Consider the following 23,298-nt stretch of genomic DNA (forward strand, 5'->3'; position numbering starts at 1 on the left):
AACAGGGCACCCATGGCCCAGATTGCCGTAGGAAGGGGAATAACTCTTGGACTTGGCAATCCAAACTGAGAGTCCTCATTAAATATATCTTCATTCTACCATCAATACAGTTATTACACTTAATGTACGCCTCAGAGAGTTCACGTTTATCAAATCATCAAATCCTGATCACAATGTTATCGACTATATAGTTTCAATACAAAACAGGTCCAGTTCAGAGAAATTCCAGTTCACTTAGAAATCAACAAGAAAACAAAGTCATCAATATCCCCCGCAATGGCAAAATACTCTTTACTCTTCATGATTATGTCTATGAGTTATGATTATGTCAAATATTTAGGTGTGTATATAGAAATGTGGAAGGAGAGTATTGAAAGGTTTTTAAAGTTCTGCTCCAGAAAGGAGCACTATCACCAATTTCAGGCTAAGTCAAAACTTGTTGCCACAGAAACGCCAAAAATATTTTATTCAGAATTCCAAAACTACCAAAAGGCACTAGTACACCACCAGATCTATCTGTGTGCCAAGTTTGGTGAAGAAATATTGAACGGTTTTAGAGGTCAGCTCCGGAAACAACAAATGTGCACGGACGGACGCACGCACGGAGTCCATTTTAATACCCCCTGCAAAACGCGTTACAGGTTCACCCTGAATGGATCAGGGCGGTGGGGTGGCCTAGTCGTTAAAGTGTACGCTTGTCACGCCGATGACCCGGGTTCGATTCCCCACATGGGTACATTGTGAGAAGCCCATTTCTGGTGTCCCCCGCCATGATATTGCTGGAATATTGCTAAAAGCAGCATAAAACCATACTCACTCACTCACTGAATGGATCATGACCGTAGTTCAAGGGAGATAAGCCGGATTCAAACAAACACAAACTGCTCAGTAATTGACTTGCCTTATCATTAGTGTTGGGAAGTGGTTTAAATCTCATAATTGATGATTGGTTCATTACAACCGATCAATCATCAAAAATAATTAATCACATTTCCGCGTTATGTTTGTTAATGCACAAAAAATAAAGAAAAAACATGTAGTTATTTCAGTTTTCTGCAAATTGCACGAAAATGCATTTGCAAATTTTACATCTTTAAAGGATGACTGTGTAAGGAACTTGAGTTTCCTGGAGTCGTTCATGACTGGAACAAGCTTGTAGTGCTTAGGTAATGTAACAGACAAAACCAACCCTGCGAAAAATATTGTCATTGCAAACAAGTGATCCAAAATTGTTTGTGTTCGATTATGAGAAAACATGACCGATTGCTTGGTCGTTTTGTCATTGTGACCAATCTTCGATTATTTCATCGATCAGACCACCACTACTGTGCATACACATCGTTACGTTCTCATTAATGCTACACCTAAACAGTTGAAACACAGTAGCTGTAAAAGAAAGAACAACGTAAGACTGTAAGTTTACCTGGAACTCAAAGAAGCCTGTCCTGAGAGCATCTTTGAAGAGGTAATTGTCATAGTTAGCTTTCGTGTCAGCTATGGACTTGTTCATTTCACTGAAGAAGGAAACATGTGGCATTAAAACCAGATCATTAAATTTCAATGCATCAATCTGTTTTCAAGAAACTTGAATCAGAATTTCTTGTAGAACTTCAAGTTATACATTAATTCTTACAGATTCAATTCAAATGAGGTCAATAATGAGTCCACATAACTAAACTGACTTCCTAGTGCACATAAATTTGTTTGAACTTGGTTCATTCTAACCCTATGGGTATGAATTACCCAAATACTCAAATATTAAATAATTCATCATGACTGACTGACTCTAAAATAGTTAATTTAAGAAAAAAGATTAATATTAAAGTGTCTTGAATAGACAGAATTTTCTGTGATGTACATGAAATATAACAGGAATATATCTCTGATACGAAATACAACTACAGTGTACTCTGTCAATACTGACATCACTCGGGACCGTTTTTTACAGATTCATTTTCATAACAACTTGTTCGTTGGGACTGAAAAACAATGCCGATATCCGGAGTAGACATATGCCGATGTTTACAGATGTTTCTAAATGATAATTAAGTGCATTTCTGCCGGGACTGAAACTTGCGATGTAGACAGAGTGCCGGTGTTTACAGAGGCCGATATTGCCAGAGTCCACTGTACATCAGATGTTTTATATAGTCATTATATTGACATACTCCCAACAATTGTGCCTGAACCAGTGTGAAAACCCTCCCCTCAAATACCTAATGAAGACTTTATCGTTGAATGTGTATTCACTCGATGGGCCTTTCCTCAGTGTGCCCTGATTTGCCAGAATTTCCTTCACCCATTCCAAAAGGGTGTACAGACGCAGGACACCAGCATCAGCCATTTTCTCCACGAAGTTGGCATCTTCCACAGAATCTCCAGCATCTGCTAGAGACAGTCTTGTGCCTGGACAGAAAATTTTAAAATATATTGCACAAATTTTTATTTATTATAACATTCTACATAAAATGCAATAAACAAGAGTCATCAGAAGATGACATATCCCCCCGGCCCCCACATTTTTGAAAGAACAAATAATCTGACAGTTACTTAAAGTCCAGCTTGATTTTTTTTTAGACTAAGTCCAAATCATTTCCATGGAAAACGGGAAAAATAAAAATGCCAAAAATATGTAAATAGCATAAGGCACCACTTTGGGATCGGCCTCACATATCTGCCAAGTTATGCTGAAAGATATTAAGAAGTTTTCGAGTTGTGCTCCAGATACGAAACCCACCCCTCCCTTTTGAGACTAAGTCCAAATCGTTTCCATGGAAATCGACAAAATAAAAATGCCAATAGCAAAAGGCACCCCTTCAAGATCTGTCTCATATATCTGCCAAGATATTGAACAGTTTACATGGCAGAGGAATAACAACCATGTTAAAGTAAACAAAACCTTTGCACCAGACATTGCAGTGATATTACACAGGACCAGTTTACTATAGTGTGAAAGCCAATCACCAAGATCTATAGCAAACCTAGGTCTCATTAAATTTAACCAAACCTGAAGAGGTTTTCAATTCTTCGAAGAGAGTCGTCCTGGGGTACATATTATGCATTTTCCAAGCTGAAAATGTCCTGTGACAGTTGTATCAATGTTTTTTGAATAAAAAGATTTTACAATAAATAAACTCTTTTATTTACTATACGGCCCCTACCTCACGGAGTTACCTCCCGTTGCGCATGCGCACCAACTGGGTAAGCTCCTAGACCCGTATCATCATTCCTTCTGCTGAATATATCAGTGAACAGAATTGCGGGGAGGCGGGAGGCCCTACCCCAAGGACGAATCTCTTCGAAGAATTGAAAACCTCTTCAGGTTTGGTTAATTCTTCTTCATAGAGATCGTCCTTGGGGTACATATTATGCATAAACACAGACTCCCAAAGACCGGAGGCCAGGGAAGAGGGAATTCTGTCCAAGCACACACAAAATATAGCGATCGTATCATGGAAAAAAATAAAATTGAACAGACGCCATAACACTCACCTGTCACATGTCCCAGTTGCGCTTCCCGCGAGAGGCATTATGGGAGGGGAACTGACAGGGAGGATTTGTGCTCAAAGACGACCTCCATACGTTTAGCATAGGCAATCGCACATGTCCGAATGTCAACAAAACCCCATCCACCTAGTGTCGATTAGTGAGCACCGTAGAGGGGAATGTCAATACCGCTCACAATCGACTAAGTACTCCTGAGAGAATCGAAAGGGGGTAGTTTAACTCACAGTAGCAGACATGTCAATAATACACAATTATTGTACAGCAGCATCAAGAAACAAACCAAAAAACCAAGACTCACTCGGTCAGGGTGGCAGGACACTGTCCACTGGAGAGAACAGAACGGCCAAAGCTCGCACGATTACGGGAATGCGTGTCGAGCTGGTAATGCCGTATAAACGTGCCTGGCCGGCTCCAAATAGCGGCAGAGCAGATCTCTTCAATGGGGAGTGCCGATGCAAAAGCTTTTGATGCGGCTACTGCCCTGACCGAGTGAGCCTTCAACCCCTCAGGGGGAGGCTTGCCCTTAGCCTGATATGCGCGCACAAATATATCGAAACTAGCCAGCCAGACAAAGTCTGCTTGCTCGCTGGCAGACCAGCCTTCCCGCCACCGTAGAACAACAGAACAGCTGGGTACCCGCGACGGATTCCCCGCGCGCTCGCTTGATATAGACTTTGAGCCGCCTCTTACGGACATCCAACGGGTGAGTGCTCAGAGGGAGTGGTCCCCGATGTGGAAGGCTGGGTAAGAGTGGGAAGTTTGATAGGAGCTGTCACATGGAAAGCGCGGATCGACCTTCGAGGGTAAGTATCCGGAGGTGAATGCTGACACGATCAGTGTGAAACACAGTCAGCTCGGTCGGACGACATAGCATGTAAATCGCCGACCCTACGTCCAGATGTTACCGCCACCAGAAAACACCCTTCCAAGTTAACAACTGAATGGAAATAGCCGATAGGTGTGAGAAAGTTGGATCGACAGCCAATCGAGCACGCATTGACAAATCCAAGGTGGACTGGTTCGCCTGAGAGCAGGTCGAATCCATTCCGCCAGCAAGAAAGCGCTGACGAGGGTGCTGCCCCAGAAGAGCACCATCGACAGGGGTGTGAAAAGTGGAAATAGCGGTGGAGTAGCCACTTAATGGTCGGGCCGCCAGGCCTTCTTCCAAACGAGCTTGCAAAAACTCCAATACTCAGACTAAATCCGCAGAAAAGGGATCTGCAATCCCCCTATCTGAACACCAGCCGCGATAGCGGGACCACCTATCCTCATACTGAACGCTTGTCTAATCCCACCGGGCCAGAATTGTGTCTGCAACTGCTGCAGGAATTCCAAGCGTGCCTTGAGGCTAGACCCGACAGAGGCCAAGCCACCCACTGAACTCCGCGGATTTGGGTGGGCGCCCGCTCTGAGTGAGAATGTCCGGTCGTCAGAAAGGTAATAGAACAGGAGGCTGAGCCAGAAACCTGAGAATTACCGAAACCAGCTCTGTGACGCCAAAGCGGTGCTAGTAGCACAAGCAGCCGAGCTGGCTGGGTGGACAGCTGTGAAAGGACACGGGAATGAGTGGTAACGGCGGAACGCCTAGAGCACTTTGCCCGTCCAATCCAGCAGGAAGCGCGGCAGCCAACGCCTCTGGGTCCGTATTCGAGAGCAGAACATCGGTGTCTGATGCCCCGCCGGACGCAAACAGATCCACCTGGAACGAATCCGCATAACTGGGAGATTACTCTGAAAATCTGCCTGTAGAGCATCCACTGCAAGGGCCAGGATCCGGCCAGAGAGCGCGATCTGCTCGCGACGCTCTCCAGCCCCGGGAGATAAACAGGGAGTATGTGACAGTCACACTGGTCGCACCAGAGGAGAAAGTCCCACGCCTCCCTGTGGAGCGCTGGGGACACCGTGCCGCCCTGCTTCAGGATGTACGACATGGCCGTCTGGTTGTCCAACTGAAGACGGACTACCTGGCCACGGACATGCTCTCTGAAGCGCTCGAAAACCAACCGCACAGCTCTCAGTTCCAACACGTTGATGTGAAGGTGGGCTTCAGCTTCGGTCCAAAGTCCGGACGCCGACAGACTGCCCAGAACACCCCCCCAGCCCGTGAGGGACGCATCGGTCTGAACTGTGAGAGCTGGCGTCAGGATTTCCAAGGGGATCCCCTGGTGAGATTCCCGACATTTGTCCACCACTGAAGGTGAGGTGTCAACCACTCGGGACTGTGAGACCGGGCGCCCAGATCCTCCGGTGAGCCCACAGCCGAGCCAAAGCTTGCTGTATAGGGCGATCCTCAACCGCGCCCGCCACACGACAGAGATCGCCGCCGCCATATGGCCCAGTAGACGGAGCCAAGTCCGCGCTGGTGCCTGGGGCTGGGAGGAGAGGAACGAAGATACCATCTCCGAACTCTGGTGATTCGGTCGTGGGGCGACAAGGAAACGAGATCCTTGTTTGTTTGAATCGCCCAAGAAAAACCAACTCCTGGGTGGGTACCAGGTCGGATTTCTTGAGGTTGATTATCCACCCCAGTCGAAGTTAGAATGTCTATCACTGTGTGAGTAGCATCTAGACTCGCTTGCTGTGTTAGTGCTCCGGAGCAACCAGTCGCCGAGGTAATGGTAACAACGCCTTCCTGCGAACGAAGCGAGGGTAGCTGGGACTAACATGAGCTTGGTGAACACCTTTGGGGCAGTCGATATGCCGAAGGGGAGCACCCTGAATTGGTAACACATCCCCGCCGTAAGAGAACCGAAGGTACTGCTTGAACGATGGATGTATGGGCACATGCAGATACGCGATCCTTTAGGTCGATTGACGGAGCCAATCGCCGGGCTGAACAGATGAGATCACCGAAGCGCAGTGTCTCCATCTTGAAGGATGGTACTTTAGCATGCGGTTCAACCCCTTGAGGTTGAGAATGGGGACGGAACCCGCCGCCTTTCTTCGACGCAGGAAGCACGTGGAGTAAAATCCCGCTTCGTTCCTCTCCCGGTGGAATGCGAAGCGATTAGCGGACTTGTCCAGCAGAGCCTGAACTTCGTCGGCGTTAATATGTCCGCCTCTTGCCTGACATGACGGCACCGAGGCGGCGTGATGCCCGTGAAGTCGGGCGGACCTCGCCCACAGTGGTAAATGGCCGATGCTGACGGTGGCCAGCACCCAAGCATTGTTGGTAGCCTTCTCCCATTCCGCAGGAATAGAGAGAGGCGGCCTCCCACTGGGATATGGGGTAGGAGCTGCGGCGTTGTCCCGAGCAGCGGAGCTGACTGGGCGTGACACACGGCTTGAGCGACAGCCTGATGGGTTAACGGAGGTCGGGCAGACCTCCCGCACCGCTGAAAAGGCTGGGAGCTAGTCGAGGACTGCCTTGCCCCTACCCTTGGCGGACCTGCTCTCCGCCTACCCCTACCAAGCCGCGCGAGCCAGCCGGCAGACTCGGGTGTAGGCTGCACCCCGGGCGGAGGAAGGTGGAACGGAGCTGGGCGCAGACACCCGCTGGTGCTCCAACAAGGCCTTAGAGTCCTTGAAGGAGGTAGCTGCAGCGCAGCCTCCCCAATGACCTGCTGTGCCCCTGGAAAGAGGGTTGCTCCCAGACGGCAAGGGAGGGCCAGCAAGGTCTGCTGCGCCGCTGCCGAAGTACCGAGACGCCGACAGCCACAGCCTCGCGCACATCCCCATGACTGCGCACATCACCGCCGACGCAGCAGACCGCAAAGAGTCGCTGCAGGTGTGCCTGTACTTCTAGAGCTGACGGAGCAGCACGACATGCGCGCGTGAAACGCCGCCAGCATGCCCTCCGCCCAGGGCCGACCTCTGAATCGAGGTGAGGTAGGCCTCATGGACCACCACCCTGACCTGCTGCATCGCTGCCCGTAGACCTCCTCGAGGTCCGGGTACTCGCGTGCCGCAGGGGATGCCCGCCGAGGGCAACGGTGGAGTGAGGCGCCTTGCCGAAAGCAGCCGAGCTGCTCCGAGGAAGCCGAAAGCCTCCCCAGGGCGACGGAAGTGAACACTCACTCGCCAACGATGGGAACCAATTTAACAGGGAGTCCTCCCAAGTTGGTATCTCCGCATTCAGATCCGCAAGTCGAACCGACACGGGAACCAGACAAGAGGGGATCAACCACGCCCTGGACCAACGGAAGGCAGAATGCGGAGCTGCGCCTGCAAGGGCTGCCGAGGGCAAACGCCGCCTGGCAAGCTGAACTCAGCCGAAGTCCGAAGCTGCCAACAGGCACCGCTGCTTGGGTAGGCCTCGGCAATTTTTGCCGGACCTCCCCCGCAGAGCCGGCAAAACGAAAGCACCGCCATGCTCCTCTACCTCCCCAAGCTCCATCGACTGGCGCTCGAGCCCGAAGTCTGAGGCTGGGTCTCCTCTGAAAGAGGACCCTAACCCCGGACCCGTGGGCTGCCTAGCACTAGGAACCACAGAGAGGGAAGAGCAGACAGAGTGCTCCACGCCGGGCGCCTGCAAGCTGCACGACCTCTCGGTCTCGAGACGCTGGGAGGCAGACCAGGCAGAACTGGTGCCTCCGCCTCATGGGGCGGGAGGGCGAGGGATCGGAATCCCAGGAATACTCAACGGTCCATGGCGCCAACTCCGGAGAGGGGACTGGGAGCACCTCCTCCAGGGCAGCCGAGGCGCCCGGACCCGGCCAGAGGCAACGGGTCTACAGACGCTCAAGGCTGAGGGATCGAGCCGAGCCCGGGCGATCCCAACCCATGACTCTCCTCCTCGTCCGAGTGAGCGAGGAACTCCTGCCGGAGCCCTCCAACAGACTCACGGACGAGGGACTTCACGGAGTCCATATGTTGCTGAAACAATTTATCCATTAAAGACATGTCAAACCCACCAGTAGAAGCAGGAGAGGGGGCTTGGCTTTGGGATTTTTTTCCTTACGCCGACCGCTTTTGGGCCTTAGACGGGGACCTGGGTCAGTTCCCACCCCGCCTCGTGATCTCTTTGTAAAAGAGTGTCAGCCGCCTCCTCTTTTTGGGCACAGGGGAAAACCTAAGACATATTGGACACACTTCAAGGCCATGGCCGGTCTTTTCCAGACAGGCGGCTAACATTGGTCATGCCTGTCGGCCCGCGGAATGCTCTGTCCACAGACCTAACAGGACAAAAAGGCCTGAAAGCAAACACGCTAAAGCATGTAGCTAACGGGCGACCAGCAACATATATATACGTAGAAAACATTGAAAAATACGCGGAAGGCTACCACGGAAGTAAGAGTTGGTTCAATACGCAATATTACTTTATCACATACGGCACGCTAAACTTCCCGCCATGACAGAGCAACACGCGGCGTAAAACCACGGAAAGTTAGTGTATTAAAATTAATACAAAGTCACAATTATGAAACAAACCAACTGTAAAGCTTTACTGTTTCTTTCATAGGCAAAAAAAGACCATACATACAGGTGGTGTAGTATCAGACATAGTTTTCTTATTCAGAAAGTTCAGCGCTGTACGGCTCATGGACGTCTGTTCACGGCAGTGACAGCAGAAGGAATGATGATACGGGTCTAGGAGCTTACCCAGTTGGTGCGCATGCGTAACGGGAGGTAACTCCGTGAGGTAGGGGCCGTATAGTAAATAAAAGAGTTTATTTATTGTACAATCTTCTTATTCAAAAAACATTGATACAACTGTCACAGGACATTTTCAGCTTGGAAAATGGATAATATGTACCCCAAGGACGATCTCTATGAAGAAGAATAAGACAGTTGTCTCCCTTGAGGTGTATCATCTTTTAGTGGCATTTAGAAGTTGGGAAGTACAATACTGACAAATTTATGGGTAACACATTCTTATATTTTGTAGGGTGACATTTTGGTAGAGCTTGAAGCTTCTTGTCGTAAAAGAGGCGACTAACGGATCGGGTGGTCAGGCTTGCTGACTTGGTTGACACATGTCATCGTATCCTAATTACGTTGATCGATGCTCATGTTGATGATCGCTTGATTGTCTGGTCCAGACTCGATTATTACAGACCACCACCATATAGCTGGAATATTGCTGAGTGCGGCGTAAAACTAACTTACTCATTCACTCATGAAGCTCACAAACATGGTGGTGATCAACCAAGCAGTATTGATCCTGGATTCAAACTCAGAATCACAGGATGGTGGCAAACCTAGTGACACAACATCTCACAACATACCATCAGCTGAGAACTTGGCCAATGCATCGTTCAGGCTCATGAAGTTCCCTGTGGACTTGGACATCTGTAAAGACATTGGTTGTGATGAAACAGTGTTCTCTGGGCCTTCATGTGAACACATAGCCACTAACATGGCAATGTCCCCAGCCGAAAAAGAAGAATGAAATATCTTTTGGCCACATAGAAGATTACCTTTTGTGTGATGTAGTTTTAGTTATGGTCACTTCTCAGAATCTTCTCCTAACTGTGAAGATATTTCAGGAATATAGTAGATGTGAATGTATAGACGCAGATGCACATATCCACTGTCGGTATCAGTGTGTCTTAGGGCTGAGACAGGTCCCAATTTCTACCCGGGTACCCCACCCCCTATTACCCCACCCTATCCTAATATCCCGTTATGTTAATTCCTGACATCAAATTTGTAAGAAATGGCAAAACATCCTTCAGCTCGGAGGCTAAAATTTTGAGTTTTTCAATATCTTAACCATGTATTATATTCAAAACAGGTGACTGTAAATTATGTCTAAACCTTCAAAGACAATATAACCTTTTAATCATGAAAGAATAACATATTACATTGTTTAATCTATTAGTCACATGATCATAACCGGGTCCAGGTACTGAGACGGGTGAGATTTTGAAAAGTATCATGTGACCTTAAAAATAAGGTCAAGGTCACCCTAAAATGACTCGTGTCTGCGTAACCACCCAACGTACGCTTTTGACATAATTGGAGGCATTGGGTGCAACGTTTCATGAGATATAGCATTTACATAAGCTTGAAAAGTGGTCAAAGTGTCATGGTGACCATGAAGATAAGGTCAAGGTCACCCTGAAATGACCCTGAAGTGTCTGCGTAATCCCCCAATGTAGACTGTCACCAAATTTGAAGACATTGGGTACAACAGTTCATGAGATATCGTGTTAACAAGAATCGGAACGTAAGTACATATGTACGTAAAGACGTACGGACACTGCTGTATACGTAGTCCCCCGTTCTGCGTTGCTTCGTTGTTGACGCGATGACATTTTGACACAACGGGATGTAGAAAATATCAAAATATCCTGTCAGAACATGTCATTTATGTGCATTTTAGAGATACCATAGATATATTTGGTGCTTGGAGAAATTGAGATGAGTGAGTGAGTGAGTGAGTGAGTGAGTGAGTGAGTGAGTGAGTGAGTGAGTGAGTGAGTGAGTGAGTTTTTTACACCGCTTTTATCAATATTCCAGCAATATCACGGCAAGGGACATAAGACATGTGACGAGCGAACACTTTGACCCGGGTTCGGTTCCCCATATGGGCGCAATGTGTGAAGCCCATTTCTGGTGACCCCTGCCGTGATATTGTTGGAATATTGCTAAAAGCGGCGTAAAACCATACTCACTCACTCACTCATAAGTTTCAGGTGCGTCTGAGGGAAGCAGCTCTGCAAAGAATCATCACTGACTGGTCCCAATACCCCATTCCCAACCAATAACGTAGCCTGGTACCCCCAACACAGGATCCTATGCCCCCAAAACATAACCATCATTCTTTTCCAGGGTTATATTTGTTCTGTTTACCTTCTCAGAATTCAGCATGATGTGGCCATTAGCTCTCACTCCCTTGGGCCATTTAGATCTGTAATAAAAGAAAAGGAGAGTCTGTGACAAATGATGGCCATGTCCTAGAAAACCTCTCTGTCATGTGACATGGCCCATTTCTCTGTGCACAACTGACCTGGTTGAACAGGTGATCTACTTGAGACGAAAGATGTACTAACTATGTTGCCCAAACTCATCCATGAACCACTTATCATTAGGCCACATGACACAGCTACACACCTGTCACTAGGCCACATGACACAGCTACATACCTGTCACTAGGCCACATGACACAGTAGCATACTTGTCACTAGACCACATGACACAGTAGCATACTTGACACTAGGCCACATGACACAGCTACATACTTGTCACTAGGCCACATGACACAGCTACATACCTGTCACTAGGCCACATGACACAGCTACATACCTGTCACTAGGCCACATGACACAGTAGCATACTTGTCACTAGACAACATGACACAGTAGCATACTTGACACTAGGCCACATGACACAGCTACATACTTGTCACTAGGCCACATGACACAGCTACATATTTGTCACTAGTCACTAGACCACATGACACAGCTACATACTTGTCACTAGGCAATATGACACAGCTACATACATGTCACTAGACCACATGACACAGCTACATACTTGTCACTAGTCACTAGGCCACATGACACAGCTACATACTTGTCACTAGTCACTAGACCACATGACACAGCTACATACTTGTCACTAGTCACTAGGCCATATGACACAGCTACATACTTGTCACTAGGCCACATGACAGAGCCACATACTTGTCACTAGTCACTAGACCACATGACACAGCTACATACATGTCACTAGTCACTAGGGCACATGACACAGCTACATACTTGTCACTAGTCACTAGACCACATGACACAGCTACATACTTGTCACTAGTCACTAGGCCATATGACACAGCTACATACTTGTCACTAGTCACTAGACCACATGACACAGCTACATACTTGTCACTAGTCACTAGACCACATGACACAGCTACATACTTGTCACTAGTCACTAGGCCACATGACACAGCTACATACATGTCACTAGGCCACATGACACAGCTACATACTTGTCACTAGACCACATGACACAGCTACATACTTGTCACTAGTCACTAGGCCACATGACACAGCTACATTCTTGTCACTAGGCCACATGACACAGCTACATACATGTCACTAGGCCACATGACACAGCTACATACTTGTCACTAGACCACATGACACAGCTACATACTTGTCACTAGTCACTAGGCCACATGACACAGCTACATTCTTGTCACTAGGCCACATGACACAGCTACATACATGTCACTAGGCCACATGACACAGCTACATACTTGTCACTAGGCCACATGACACAGCTACATACTTGTCACTAGGCCACATGACACAGCTACATACTTGTCACTAGGCCACATGACACAGCTACATACTTGTCACTAGGCCATATGACACAGCTACATACTTGTCACTAGGCCATATGACACAGCTACATACTTGTCACTAGGCCACATGACAGAGCCACATACTTGTCACTAGTCACTAGACCACATGACACAGCTACATACATGTCACTAGGGCACATGACACAGCTACATACCTGTCACTTAGCCATATGACACAGCTACATACTTGTCACTAGGCCATATGACACAGCTACATACTTGTCACTAGGCCACATGACAGAGCCACATACTTGTCACTAGTCACTAGACCACATGACACAGCTACATACATGTCACTAGTCACTAGGGCACATGACACAGCTACATACTTGTCACTAGGCCACATGACACAGCTACAAACCTGTCACTAGGCCACATGACACAGCTACATACTTGTCACTAGTCACTAGACCACATGACACAGCTACATACTTGTCACTAGGCCATATGACACAGCTACATACTTGTCACTACGCCACATGACACAGCTACATACCTGTCACTAGGGCATATGACACAGCTACATACTTGTCACTAGTCACTAGACCACATGACACAGCTACATACTTGTCACTAGGCCACATGACACAGCTACAAACCTGTCACTAGGCCACATGACACAGTAGCATACTTGTCACTAGTCACTAGACCATATGACACAGCTACATACTTGTCACTAGGCCACATGACACAGCTACAAACCTGTCACTAGGCCACATGACACAGCTACATACTTGTCACTAGTCACTAGACCACATGACACAGCTACATACTTGTCACTAGGCAATATGACACAGCTACATACATGTCACTAGACCACATGACACAGCTACATACTTGTCACTAGTCACTAGACCACATGACACAGCTACATCCCTGTCACTAGGCAATATGACACAGCTACATACTTGTCACTAGGCCATATGACACAGCTACATCCTTGTCACTAGGCCATATGACACAGCTACATCCTTGTCACTAGGCAATCTGACTGAACCACCTACTTGTCATCAGGCCAGATGGCACAATGGCTGTAGATGAAGTAGGTCAGATGGTTGGGGATCAGATCTTTGCCAGACATCCTGACATCCAAAGGGTACCAATAGTTGAACTCATTCTTCAGCTTGTCCAGCATGGCCCTGGGAATACCTTCCTTCTTTGGAAATGGGACATCCTTGAAGAAGATGTAATCCCACACTTCTGGAGTCAGCTGGTCAGTCCTAGCACAGAAATACACTCACAGACAAAGGGCACCTGTTTAAAAACTGAGTGATGGAGTGTCATAGTGATGGAAGATTTCATAGCTTCACAGAAGTTTTCAAACAAGTTGAGAAAGAACCAAACTTTTTGTTTGAATCCTTTCCATAAACCACCTCACCATGAGGACCAAACTACTGAACATTAACCCATGTTTGCTGTCTAGACCACACTTCCATTAACTTTCGCAACACAGGGGCTTACCAAGTATTGAGCAAAAACTAGTGTTAGGAATTGGTTCAAGTCTCACAATTAATGATTGGTTCATTACAACCGATCAATCATCGAAAAAAATTGGTTAGCGTCATTTATCAAATTTTCCTGGTTTTCTTTGTTAATGCACAAGAAATAAAGAAAAAACATGTAATTCTTTGGGGTTTTTGCAAACTGCACAAAATGCATTAGCAAATTTCAAATATTTAAAGGATGACTAGTATGTTAGAAACAAAAATTTCCTGGGGTCTTTAAGATAGATTCAGTCATGACTTGGAACAAGCTTGGAGTGCTTATAAAATGTAATAGACAAAACCAACCTTGTGAAAAATATTGTTAATGCAGACAAGTGTTCAAAAATTGTTTGTGTTCGATCACAAGAAAACATGATCGACTGCCTGGTCGATAAGGCACTGTGACCAATCTTCGATTATTACAATTACTCGGACCACCACTAGCACAAACTAATACTGAACTCTACACAACACTTACCCCCCTCAAATTTCTTGGGACTAAAACTCACCTGATGCTGGATGGGCCAACCCTACTTCCATCGATGGCTCCGCCCTGCAGGAGGTGAGCTACAGTGTAGTAGGCCATGTAGATCGTGGAGTCGGACAAACTCTCAACCAGGTAGTCGGGATCCCACGGGATCTTGGTTCCTGGGAACAGTCATTATCACTCACAGACACAGAAATAAGCATGAAAGTTGTCTTGAGAGACTTATTACCAATGTTGGCCCTGGGTACCAAATAACTGATGAATATGATAGCCATTAAATTGATTTGGAGGATGTTAAAGGCCACCACAGCAGTTCATAATCTGCCGGCCAAACACGATATTAACATCTTTGAAAAGAGATTACACAATAGTACTTGTTTATAATTCTTAGTATACTGGACAAAAATGTGTAAATTTTGAAATTATGAATAATGATCTATTTATTCATTGACACACTGATAAAATATCAATCATAAACATACCAATATCCCTAACTTATTTTGTCTAGTATATTATGCCCTGTAAAAGAATATATTATATTCCTTCAGTGTATCCATGCAATATCAAACACTACACTGAGTTAAGGCTACACTGAAGTTTAATGCTGGATGAAGTCAGGGTGCGTACACAATCCCTGCAGCATAAGGTGCTAACAAACTTAGAGTGAGTGAGTTTAGTTTTATGCCGCACTCAGCAATATTCCAGATATATGGTGGTGGTCTGTAAATAATCAAGTCTGGACCAGACAATCCAGTGATCAACAGTATGAGCATCAATCTACACAATTGGGTTACAATGACATGCATCAACCAAGTCAGCGAGCCTGACCACCCAATCCTGTTAGTCTCCTTTCACGACAAGCATGGGTTGCTAAGATCAATTCTAGCACAGATCTTCATTGGTGAAGGTAACTCACCTAAACCATATGATCTTGAGAAGGCATGCTCATGAAGCCATTCGAGTGTAGCCTGGAAATTCTTGCGAACCTCATCGTGGAATGTCTCCATTGACGCAAGACATTCCTCAGCTTGAGCTCTCCACGTAGCCTCTCCATAATCCAGGTACCTGCAAGTGTCCAGCAAATACCATGATGTACATAAGTGAGATGAGGTGAGGTGAAATTGGGTTTTACATCGTGCTTGAGAATATTTCGCTTATATGACGACGTGCATGCGTGTGTATGTGTGTGTGCGGCTGCTTGTACTAGCCCAGACTGAAGCTGGTTTTATAGTGCTAGCCCACTGAGATACCATGCCGCAGTGAAGCATGAATACCCCACTCAGACACATTATACTGACTCCGAGCCGACCAGTCCTTTTTATACCCATTAATGCAGAGTGCCAGGCAGGGACCAACAAGTACCATATTTTAACGTCTTTTGGTATGACGCGGTCGGGGATCGAACCCGCGACCTTCCGCTCTCCGGGCGGACGCTCTAACCACTACACCACGGAGGCGGTCTGATATACATTAGTTAGCAACAGGGCAAGCAGTGTGGAAATTCTTGTCTAATGCCCATTACAAAAGCACAATACAATAACTAGTCCATCAATATAGGGATTTTTTGGTTTGTTTGTTGTTTTGAAGTCAGTGGGGTAGCCTAATGGTTAGAGCATCCCGCCGAATAACCGGGTTCGATTCTCAACATGGGTATAATGTGTGAAGCCCATTTCTGGTGTCCCCTGTTGTGATATTGCTGGAATATTGCTTAAAGCGGGCCAAAAACAGAGTCACTCACTTGTCTGTAGTCACTCACTTGTCAGTATTATTCCTGTTATAAGATTTTGGTTGGTAAATGAGTGTGTCTGGACCAGACAATACAGTGATTGACATCACAAGCTTCGATTTAATCAACTGGGATACTATGTCAAGCATCAACCAAGTTACCAAGCCTGACCACCCGATCCCATTAGTCACCTTTTACGACTAACATGGGTTGATGAAAACCAATACTAACACGGATCTTATGACATGCATCTGGGACATGTGACTGGGACATTATGACATGCATCTGGGACATGTGACTGGGACATTATGACATGCATCTGGGACATGTGACTGGGACATTATGACATGCATCTGGGACATGTGACTGGGACATTATGACATGCATCAACCAAGTCAGGGAGTTGACTGTCTGACTGCGTTTGGTTTTATGCCACTTTTAGCAATATTCCAGCAACATCACGGCGGGGGACACCAGAAATTGGCTTCACACATTGTACCCATGTGGGGATTCGAACCCGGGTCTTCGGCGTGACGAACCAATGCTTTAACCATTAGGCTACCCCACCGCCCTGTCAGGGAGTTGAATCATCCAATCCTTTTAGTCATCTCTTACAACAAGCAGGTCACCTAACGTGGCAAGAATGGGTTGCTGAAGACCAGATCAACACAGGTTCAAGTCTTAAAAGGCCCCATCGAGCCACATCCCAGAAACAGAAGATCACAGGTGAGTGAGTTGGTTTAACATTGCTTTTAGCAATATTCCAGCAATATCACGTCGGGTGACACCAGAAGTAGGCTTCACACATTGTACCCCTGTTGGGAATCAAACCCAGGTAATGATAATGAGTTTTGGTTTGTTTGCACAATTCCAGTGCTTACGGGTTTTACTGAAGTGTAGTACGCCCTGACATACTACTTAAGTCATCCAGAACTCACCACTGATCACAAAGTGCTACAACACACTCATCTGCAGACCGTGACATCACCTTCCTCTTTCTGGTTCCATGTCAAACAGAAAAACACTGACAGCCTCATTTTAGAAGCAGAAAACACTGCAGCAAGGACATTTCAGAGAAAGAAAACAAACACTGCAACAAGGACGTTTCAGAGAAAGAAAACACTGCAGCAAGGACATTAAAGGGGAAGAAAACACTGTGCAGCAAAGACATTTCAGAGGAAGAAAGCACTGCAACAAGGACATTACAGAGGAAGAAAACACTGCAGCAAAGACATTTCAGAGGAAGAAAGCACTTTCAAGGACAAAGAAAACACTGTAGCAGCAAGGACATTTACAGAGGAGAAGAAAACACTGCAGCAAAGACATTTCAAGAAAACACTGCAACAAGGACATTACAGAGGAAGAAAACACTGCAGCAAGGACATTTCAGAGGAAGAAAACAGCAAAGACATTTCAAACAAGGACACTGCAGCAAAGACATTTCAGAGAAAGAAAACACTGCAACAAAGGACATTACAGAGGGGGACACACACTGCAGCAAGCACTGACTGCAGCAAGGACATTTCAGAGGAAGAAAACACTGCAGCAAAGGAAGGAAAACATTACAGAGGAAGAAAACACTGCAACAAGGACATTTTAAAGGAAGAAAACACTGCAGCAAAGACATTTCAGAGGAAGAAAACACTGCAGCAAGGACATTTCAGAGGAAGAAACACACTGCAGCGCAGCAAGGACATTTCAGAGGAAGACAAACAAAGGACATTTTAGAGGTAAAATTGAAAACACTGCAGCAAAGGACATTTGCTAAAGCTGTTTGCTCTAAAGCTGTTTGCTCCAAATAAAAATTGGTATGCAGGTATGAAATTTATGGTATGACTTCATCAAACTCAAATAACACGGGTGGAGTATCTTGACACTCACCTGGGCTACCATTCCTTTCTGAATCTTCTTCTTCACATCCTGGACCCTCTGACCTTTAAACTCTCCAACTTTCATGATCTGGAATAAAAAGGGAAACCTCAATAACAATTCACTTAAAATTCAAGTAAAACTAGCTGGAATATATAAACAGCAAACAATGATGAAACCAGAGATGTTTAAGCATTTGGAAGATGAAATAATGTTCTTAATCTTCTCATAACAGTTGTCAGAAACAAAAAACATCCGCAAAAGGATATTAACATACGGTCCTCGATTTGAATTATTTGGTTCAAAAGTGCTGGTAAGTGTTAAGCTTTATTTCATAACTGATTTGATGCAATAATGCAAAACTATTTGCTCAATCTTATTCTGTATTACTGAAATATTAATAAGTTATCAGTGTTACTAGTTACCTCTACAATGCCTTAAATTAGTGATAACCTGATAACTGTACTGTACATATTTAAACATGAAACTGGAATTAATTCTACTTTGTGAAATGTTCTGGAACCCTACTTAGCCCATAGTGCCACAACACACTTGTCTGCAGGCTAGGGTTCTCTTGTAAAAAGCGATCTTTTAACTAAGGTAGCACTAAGTCTAAGCACCAAGGTTTGTTTTGTACAACACCCATGTCTATAAAACAACAACCTCTGATTGGATGATGATAAATTTCATTAAAAACGTCGAATCATGGATTCAATACCACAACCAATAAACATTGCAAAAAAAACATCCTGTGTTACTTAGACCACTGAAAGTGACCTCCCTTTTCTCAGAATGGTTTCACAAAACATATAGCGTGATTCATAAACATGAACAAAACACTGGTCATTACTGACCCCTTCTGTGAAGCTCCTCAAGTAGACCTTCTCCTTGGCCTCCAGCAGCTTGTCACGGTCATTCTGACTCTGGACCTTCAACATGTCAATGACTGTGACAGCAGACAAGTCTCCTAACTCTGCAACGTCTATGATCGGTACCTGGAAAGGAGACAGCAAACATCAAGCACAGTTCCTGATACTGTACTACCATCAGTGTGCAAAATAGTCACTGGCCCGCTAGCCCATGGCTAGTATAAATCCAGTCGGGCCAGTAAATCTCTCCAAAGTTACTAGCCCAACTGGCTTGTGAATTTTCATGGGGTCATTTTGTAAACATATCACTCTCTCCGACGTTTTTTTTGTTATAATGCACTTTCAAATCATGCAAGATTATGGCCTGATAAAAATGTTCATCATACTAGCAGCTTAATGATGAAACCCGTGTCATGCTGACAATATCTTATACTCATCTGTTTTGGTAATCTTTTGCTTAGTTTCGACATTCAAATTTGGGGCTAGTGAATTATTTTGTGGGCGAGTAACTTTCATCCATAGCTAGCCCGCCTGGCTAGCAACATTCGGATACTATTTCACTCACTGACTACCATCATGATTATTTTATGAAATCATGGACCATGAAGATGGTAATCTATAGTCAAGCACAAATAAAGTGTGTGGGCACTGGCGCTTCCTGTCTTTGTCTTGTCTTGGAACATTGAGGTGAGAATTTATGGAAGTCAACTTCTTTATTTTGACATCCATAAATTCTCGTCTTCATGTACATCACTTCTAAATGCTGTTCTAAGACTTGTCTTGAAGCAGTTTGAATACTTCCCCATAGGTATGATTCAATATGTAAAGTGAGTGAGAGACATAGTGTTTAACACCACTTTGAACAGCATTCCAGTTACAGTAAGGCGAGCGAACGCATTAACCACTAGGCTACCCCACTGCCCCTTACCACTTTGGAGAAACCTACTATCACAAGTAGGGTAATGATGATGCTGACAAAGCTAGAAACATGATCATGATAATCAAGGCAAATCAGGCCCCAAACCAACAATCAGAGACCTAGGCCTGCCCATGGGAAGTAACTCTGCACTGCACATGGTTAAAACTCATAACGACTGAAAGAGGGTAGCCCCTTTAAGTATGTATGACTTAATTGATAGTTGAAAACCATACTCACGGGTTCAAAGGGCATCACCATGTGATCCTTGATGCCATACTTTTGTCTGAAAGGCTGCAACAGAGTAAACATAATTATCACAGCAAACACAGTGAAGACATTAACACAAACATAAAACTCTAACCATGAAAATGTCAGGCTTCTCACAAAGTTATTTTACCTCATGCCAGTGTATGAAATAAGCCCAAAACCCAGCCAGAACAAAAGCCTGATTTAACCAGACCAAGACACCAAGATATGGTGAATTTACTCAGATGTAAGGAACATCTAAAAAATGTACCAGACCATTGGGCTGGCAAGCTGTAAATTTAGACCATCCGTCAGAAATCTAGCCCGTCTCGGGTGGTTATTTCATAAGCCCCAAACCCAGCCAGAACAAAATAGATTTTACCAGACCAAGACACCAAGATATCGTGAATTTACTCAGATGTAAGGCACATCTTAAAACATTTACCAGACCATCGGACTAGCAAGCAGAATACTAGCCCGTCTCAGGCGGTCGGACGGGCCTTATTTCATACACTGCCTCATGCACTGATTTTGGATTCTAATTGGCTGAGACCCATTCTGATAATGTGCATATGAAGCATACCAACCATAATGAAGCATACCAACCATAATATTTAGTCCAAATTTATCATGTAATTTTCAAATATTTACCAATATTCAAAATGATATAGATCTAGGGGGGGATAACTGTTTGTTTCTATTGTCTGCTCTTCTATAAGTTTTATGTTATCATATACACATCTGATATTCTAGCATTATCATTCTGTGTGAGGTAACATAAATTTGTGTCCACCAATGACACCTTCCCCATCAGTTTAGGATCACTAGCAGTGGCAACAATAGTATTCAGCATAGTCAGTGTGTGAGTATGGTTTTACGCCGCTTTTAGCAATATTCCAGCAATATCACAGCGGGGGACACCAGAAATGATTCACCATAGTGATCACCGGCCAGGAATACAGTCATTTTTGATGTATCAAACATCGAAGGTATTTTATAACCCTTTAGAAAATTAGTGTTCTTAACTTGTACTGCACTGGAAGGCATATCACAACATTGTGTCAATAAACAAATGTTTAACAGACAAACCAGCGTTCATCTATGCTTAAAGTGTTCAATTCACAGATAAGTGAGTGAGTATGATTTTATGCCGCATTTAGCAATATTCCAGAAATATCAAGGTGGGGAACACCAGGAATGAGCTTTACATATCGTTGTACCCGTGTGGAGAATCCACCCAGGGTCTTCAGCGTGAACCATTAGGCGGCACCACTGCCCCCAATTCACAGATAAACCTGCTGTGCTTTCAAAATTGATGGAGTCAATCAAATAGATATCTCTTATCTCAATTTATAGCCAAGAGGTTTGCAATTTTAATTGGCAGCCATGGTTGTAAGGCAGCCTTGGCTATGGATACATCAATGTTTTCATATGCACATCTTTTGTGAGAAAATTTAAAACAGGTATCAAAAGGTAAAATGGATACCTTTTGTCAACCAATCTGCAATGAGCATTCTTAAATGTCATGGCAGAATACCAGATTGAATTGTAAAGTATAATTTCCACCATGGCCAAGATAAATTAATTACCAGATTTTCTTCCTTGCTCAAACGTTCCATCATTTCATTACCCATTTTCATTTCTAACCCCAAGACCTGTGAAGATCCGGGTTAGAATTGATCTTCAACAAACCATGCTTGTTGTAAGAGGCAACTAATAGGATCAGTTGGTCAGGCTCACAGACTTGGCTGACACATGTCATTGTATCCCAATTGCGTAGATCAATGTTCATGCTCTTAAACACAGGATTGTCTGGTCTAAACTTGATTATTTACAGACGGCCACCATATAGCTTTAATATTGCTGAGCACGCGTAAAACTAAACTCACTCACTCACTCTAACCCTCAAACATGGCCATGTGTGCTCCATATTTTCCTCATTTGATGAACAGCATTGCAGTCCAACTATACATTTTGTGTTTCATGGATGCCTTGATCAATTTGTTTTGGTAAATGTACACAACAAAATAGAAATGCCTCCTGGCTCACATTTTAATATACTTTTTGTAAATTAAAAGTATACTTACTTCTTTCTTCTTGAGGTCTCGCAGAGCTGCGATGTCATCAGGAGAATCGGAGGGAACACTCGTCACAATACCTGTCCCTGAATCACATACACACATAAACTGTGTATCACAAAACATCGCCTCATATTCTCATACTGAAATAAGTAGACAATTTGACAAAAACAAAGATTTGGGGATAAATGTAATGTTATACGTATCTGTTGCTGCATAAAACTAAATTCCTTCACTCACTCTTCCCTGTCTGTAAAGGTAGGGAAGCTAAAGCAATATGTAGCACTTTGTAGCTCTGTGTAGCACCTTGTAGCTGTGTAGCCTTGAGTACTGTTCAGTACTTTGAGCTCTGTGTAGTACTTTGTAGCTCTGTGTAGTACTTTAGGACTGTGTAGCACTTAGTAGCTCTGTGTAGCTTTGAGTAGTACTGTGTAGTACTTTAGGACTGTGTAGCACTTTGTAGCTTTGAGTAATACTTCAGGACTGTGTAGCACTTTGTAGCTCTGTGTAGCTTTGAGTAGTACTGTGTAGTACTTTGAGCTCTGTGTAGTACTTTGAGCTCTGTGTAGTACTTTGTAGCTCTGTGTAGTACTTTAGGACTGTGTAGCACTTTGTAGCTCTGTGTAGCTTAGAGTAGTACTTTGAGCTCTGTGTAGTACTTTGTAGCTCTGTGTAGTACTATAGGACTGTGTAGCACTTTGTAGCTGTGTAGCTTTGAGTAGTACTGTGTAGTACTTTGAGCTATGTGTAGTACTGTGTAGCTGTGTAGTACTTTAGGACTGTGTAGCGCTTTGTAGCTCTGTGTAGCTTTGAGTAGTACTGTGTAGTACTTCAGGACTGTAGCACCTTGTAGCTCTGTG

The 23,298-nt window shown here is 44.8% G+C and overlaps 1 protein-coding gene across 1 annotated transcript in view; it reads right to left on the bottom strand.

The window, feature by feature from the left end:
• Positions 1–23,298, bottom strand: part of LOC124265527 (leucine--tRNA ligase, cytoplasmic-like) — a 48,918-nt gene that overhangs the window by 9,481 nt on the left and 16,139 nt on the right. The window contains exons 12-23 of the mRNA XM_046700315.1: positions 22,448–22,524; positions 20,352–20,405; positions 19,181–19,321; positions 18,316–18,416; positions 17,396–17,455; positions 15,648–15,796; positions 14,754–14,892; positions 13,765–13,980; positions 11,245–11,302; positions 9,675–9,738; positions 2,217–2,406; positions 1,424–1,514 (exon numbers count right to left, since the gene is read on the bottom strand). Of these exons, the coding sequence (XP_046556271.1) occupies positions 1,424–1,514; positions 2,217–2,406; positions 9,675–9,738; positions 11,245–11,302; positions 13,765–13,980; positions 14,754–14,892; positions 15,648–15,796; positions 17,396–17,455; positions 18,316–18,416; positions 19,181–19,321; positions 20,352–20,405; positions 22,448–22,524 (1,340 nt within the window). The remainder of the gene's footprint in view (positions 1–1,423; positions 1,515–2,216; positions 2,407–9,674; positions 9,739–11,244; positions 11,303–13,764; positions 13,981–14,753; positions 14,893–15,647; positions 15,797–17,395; positions 17,456–18,315; positions 18,417–19,180; positions 19,322–20,351; positions 20,406–22,447; positions 22,525–23,298) is intronic.

The sequence above is a fragment of the Haliotis rubra genome, unplaced genomic scaffold (assembly GCF_003918875.1).
Source record: "Haliotis rubra isolate DU_JTF1 unplaced genomic scaffold, ASM391887v1 Scf981, whole genome shotgun sequence".
Classification (NCBI taxonomy): Eukaryota; Metazoa; Mollusca; class Gastropoda; order Lepetellida; family Haliotidae; genus Haliotis; species Haliotis rubra.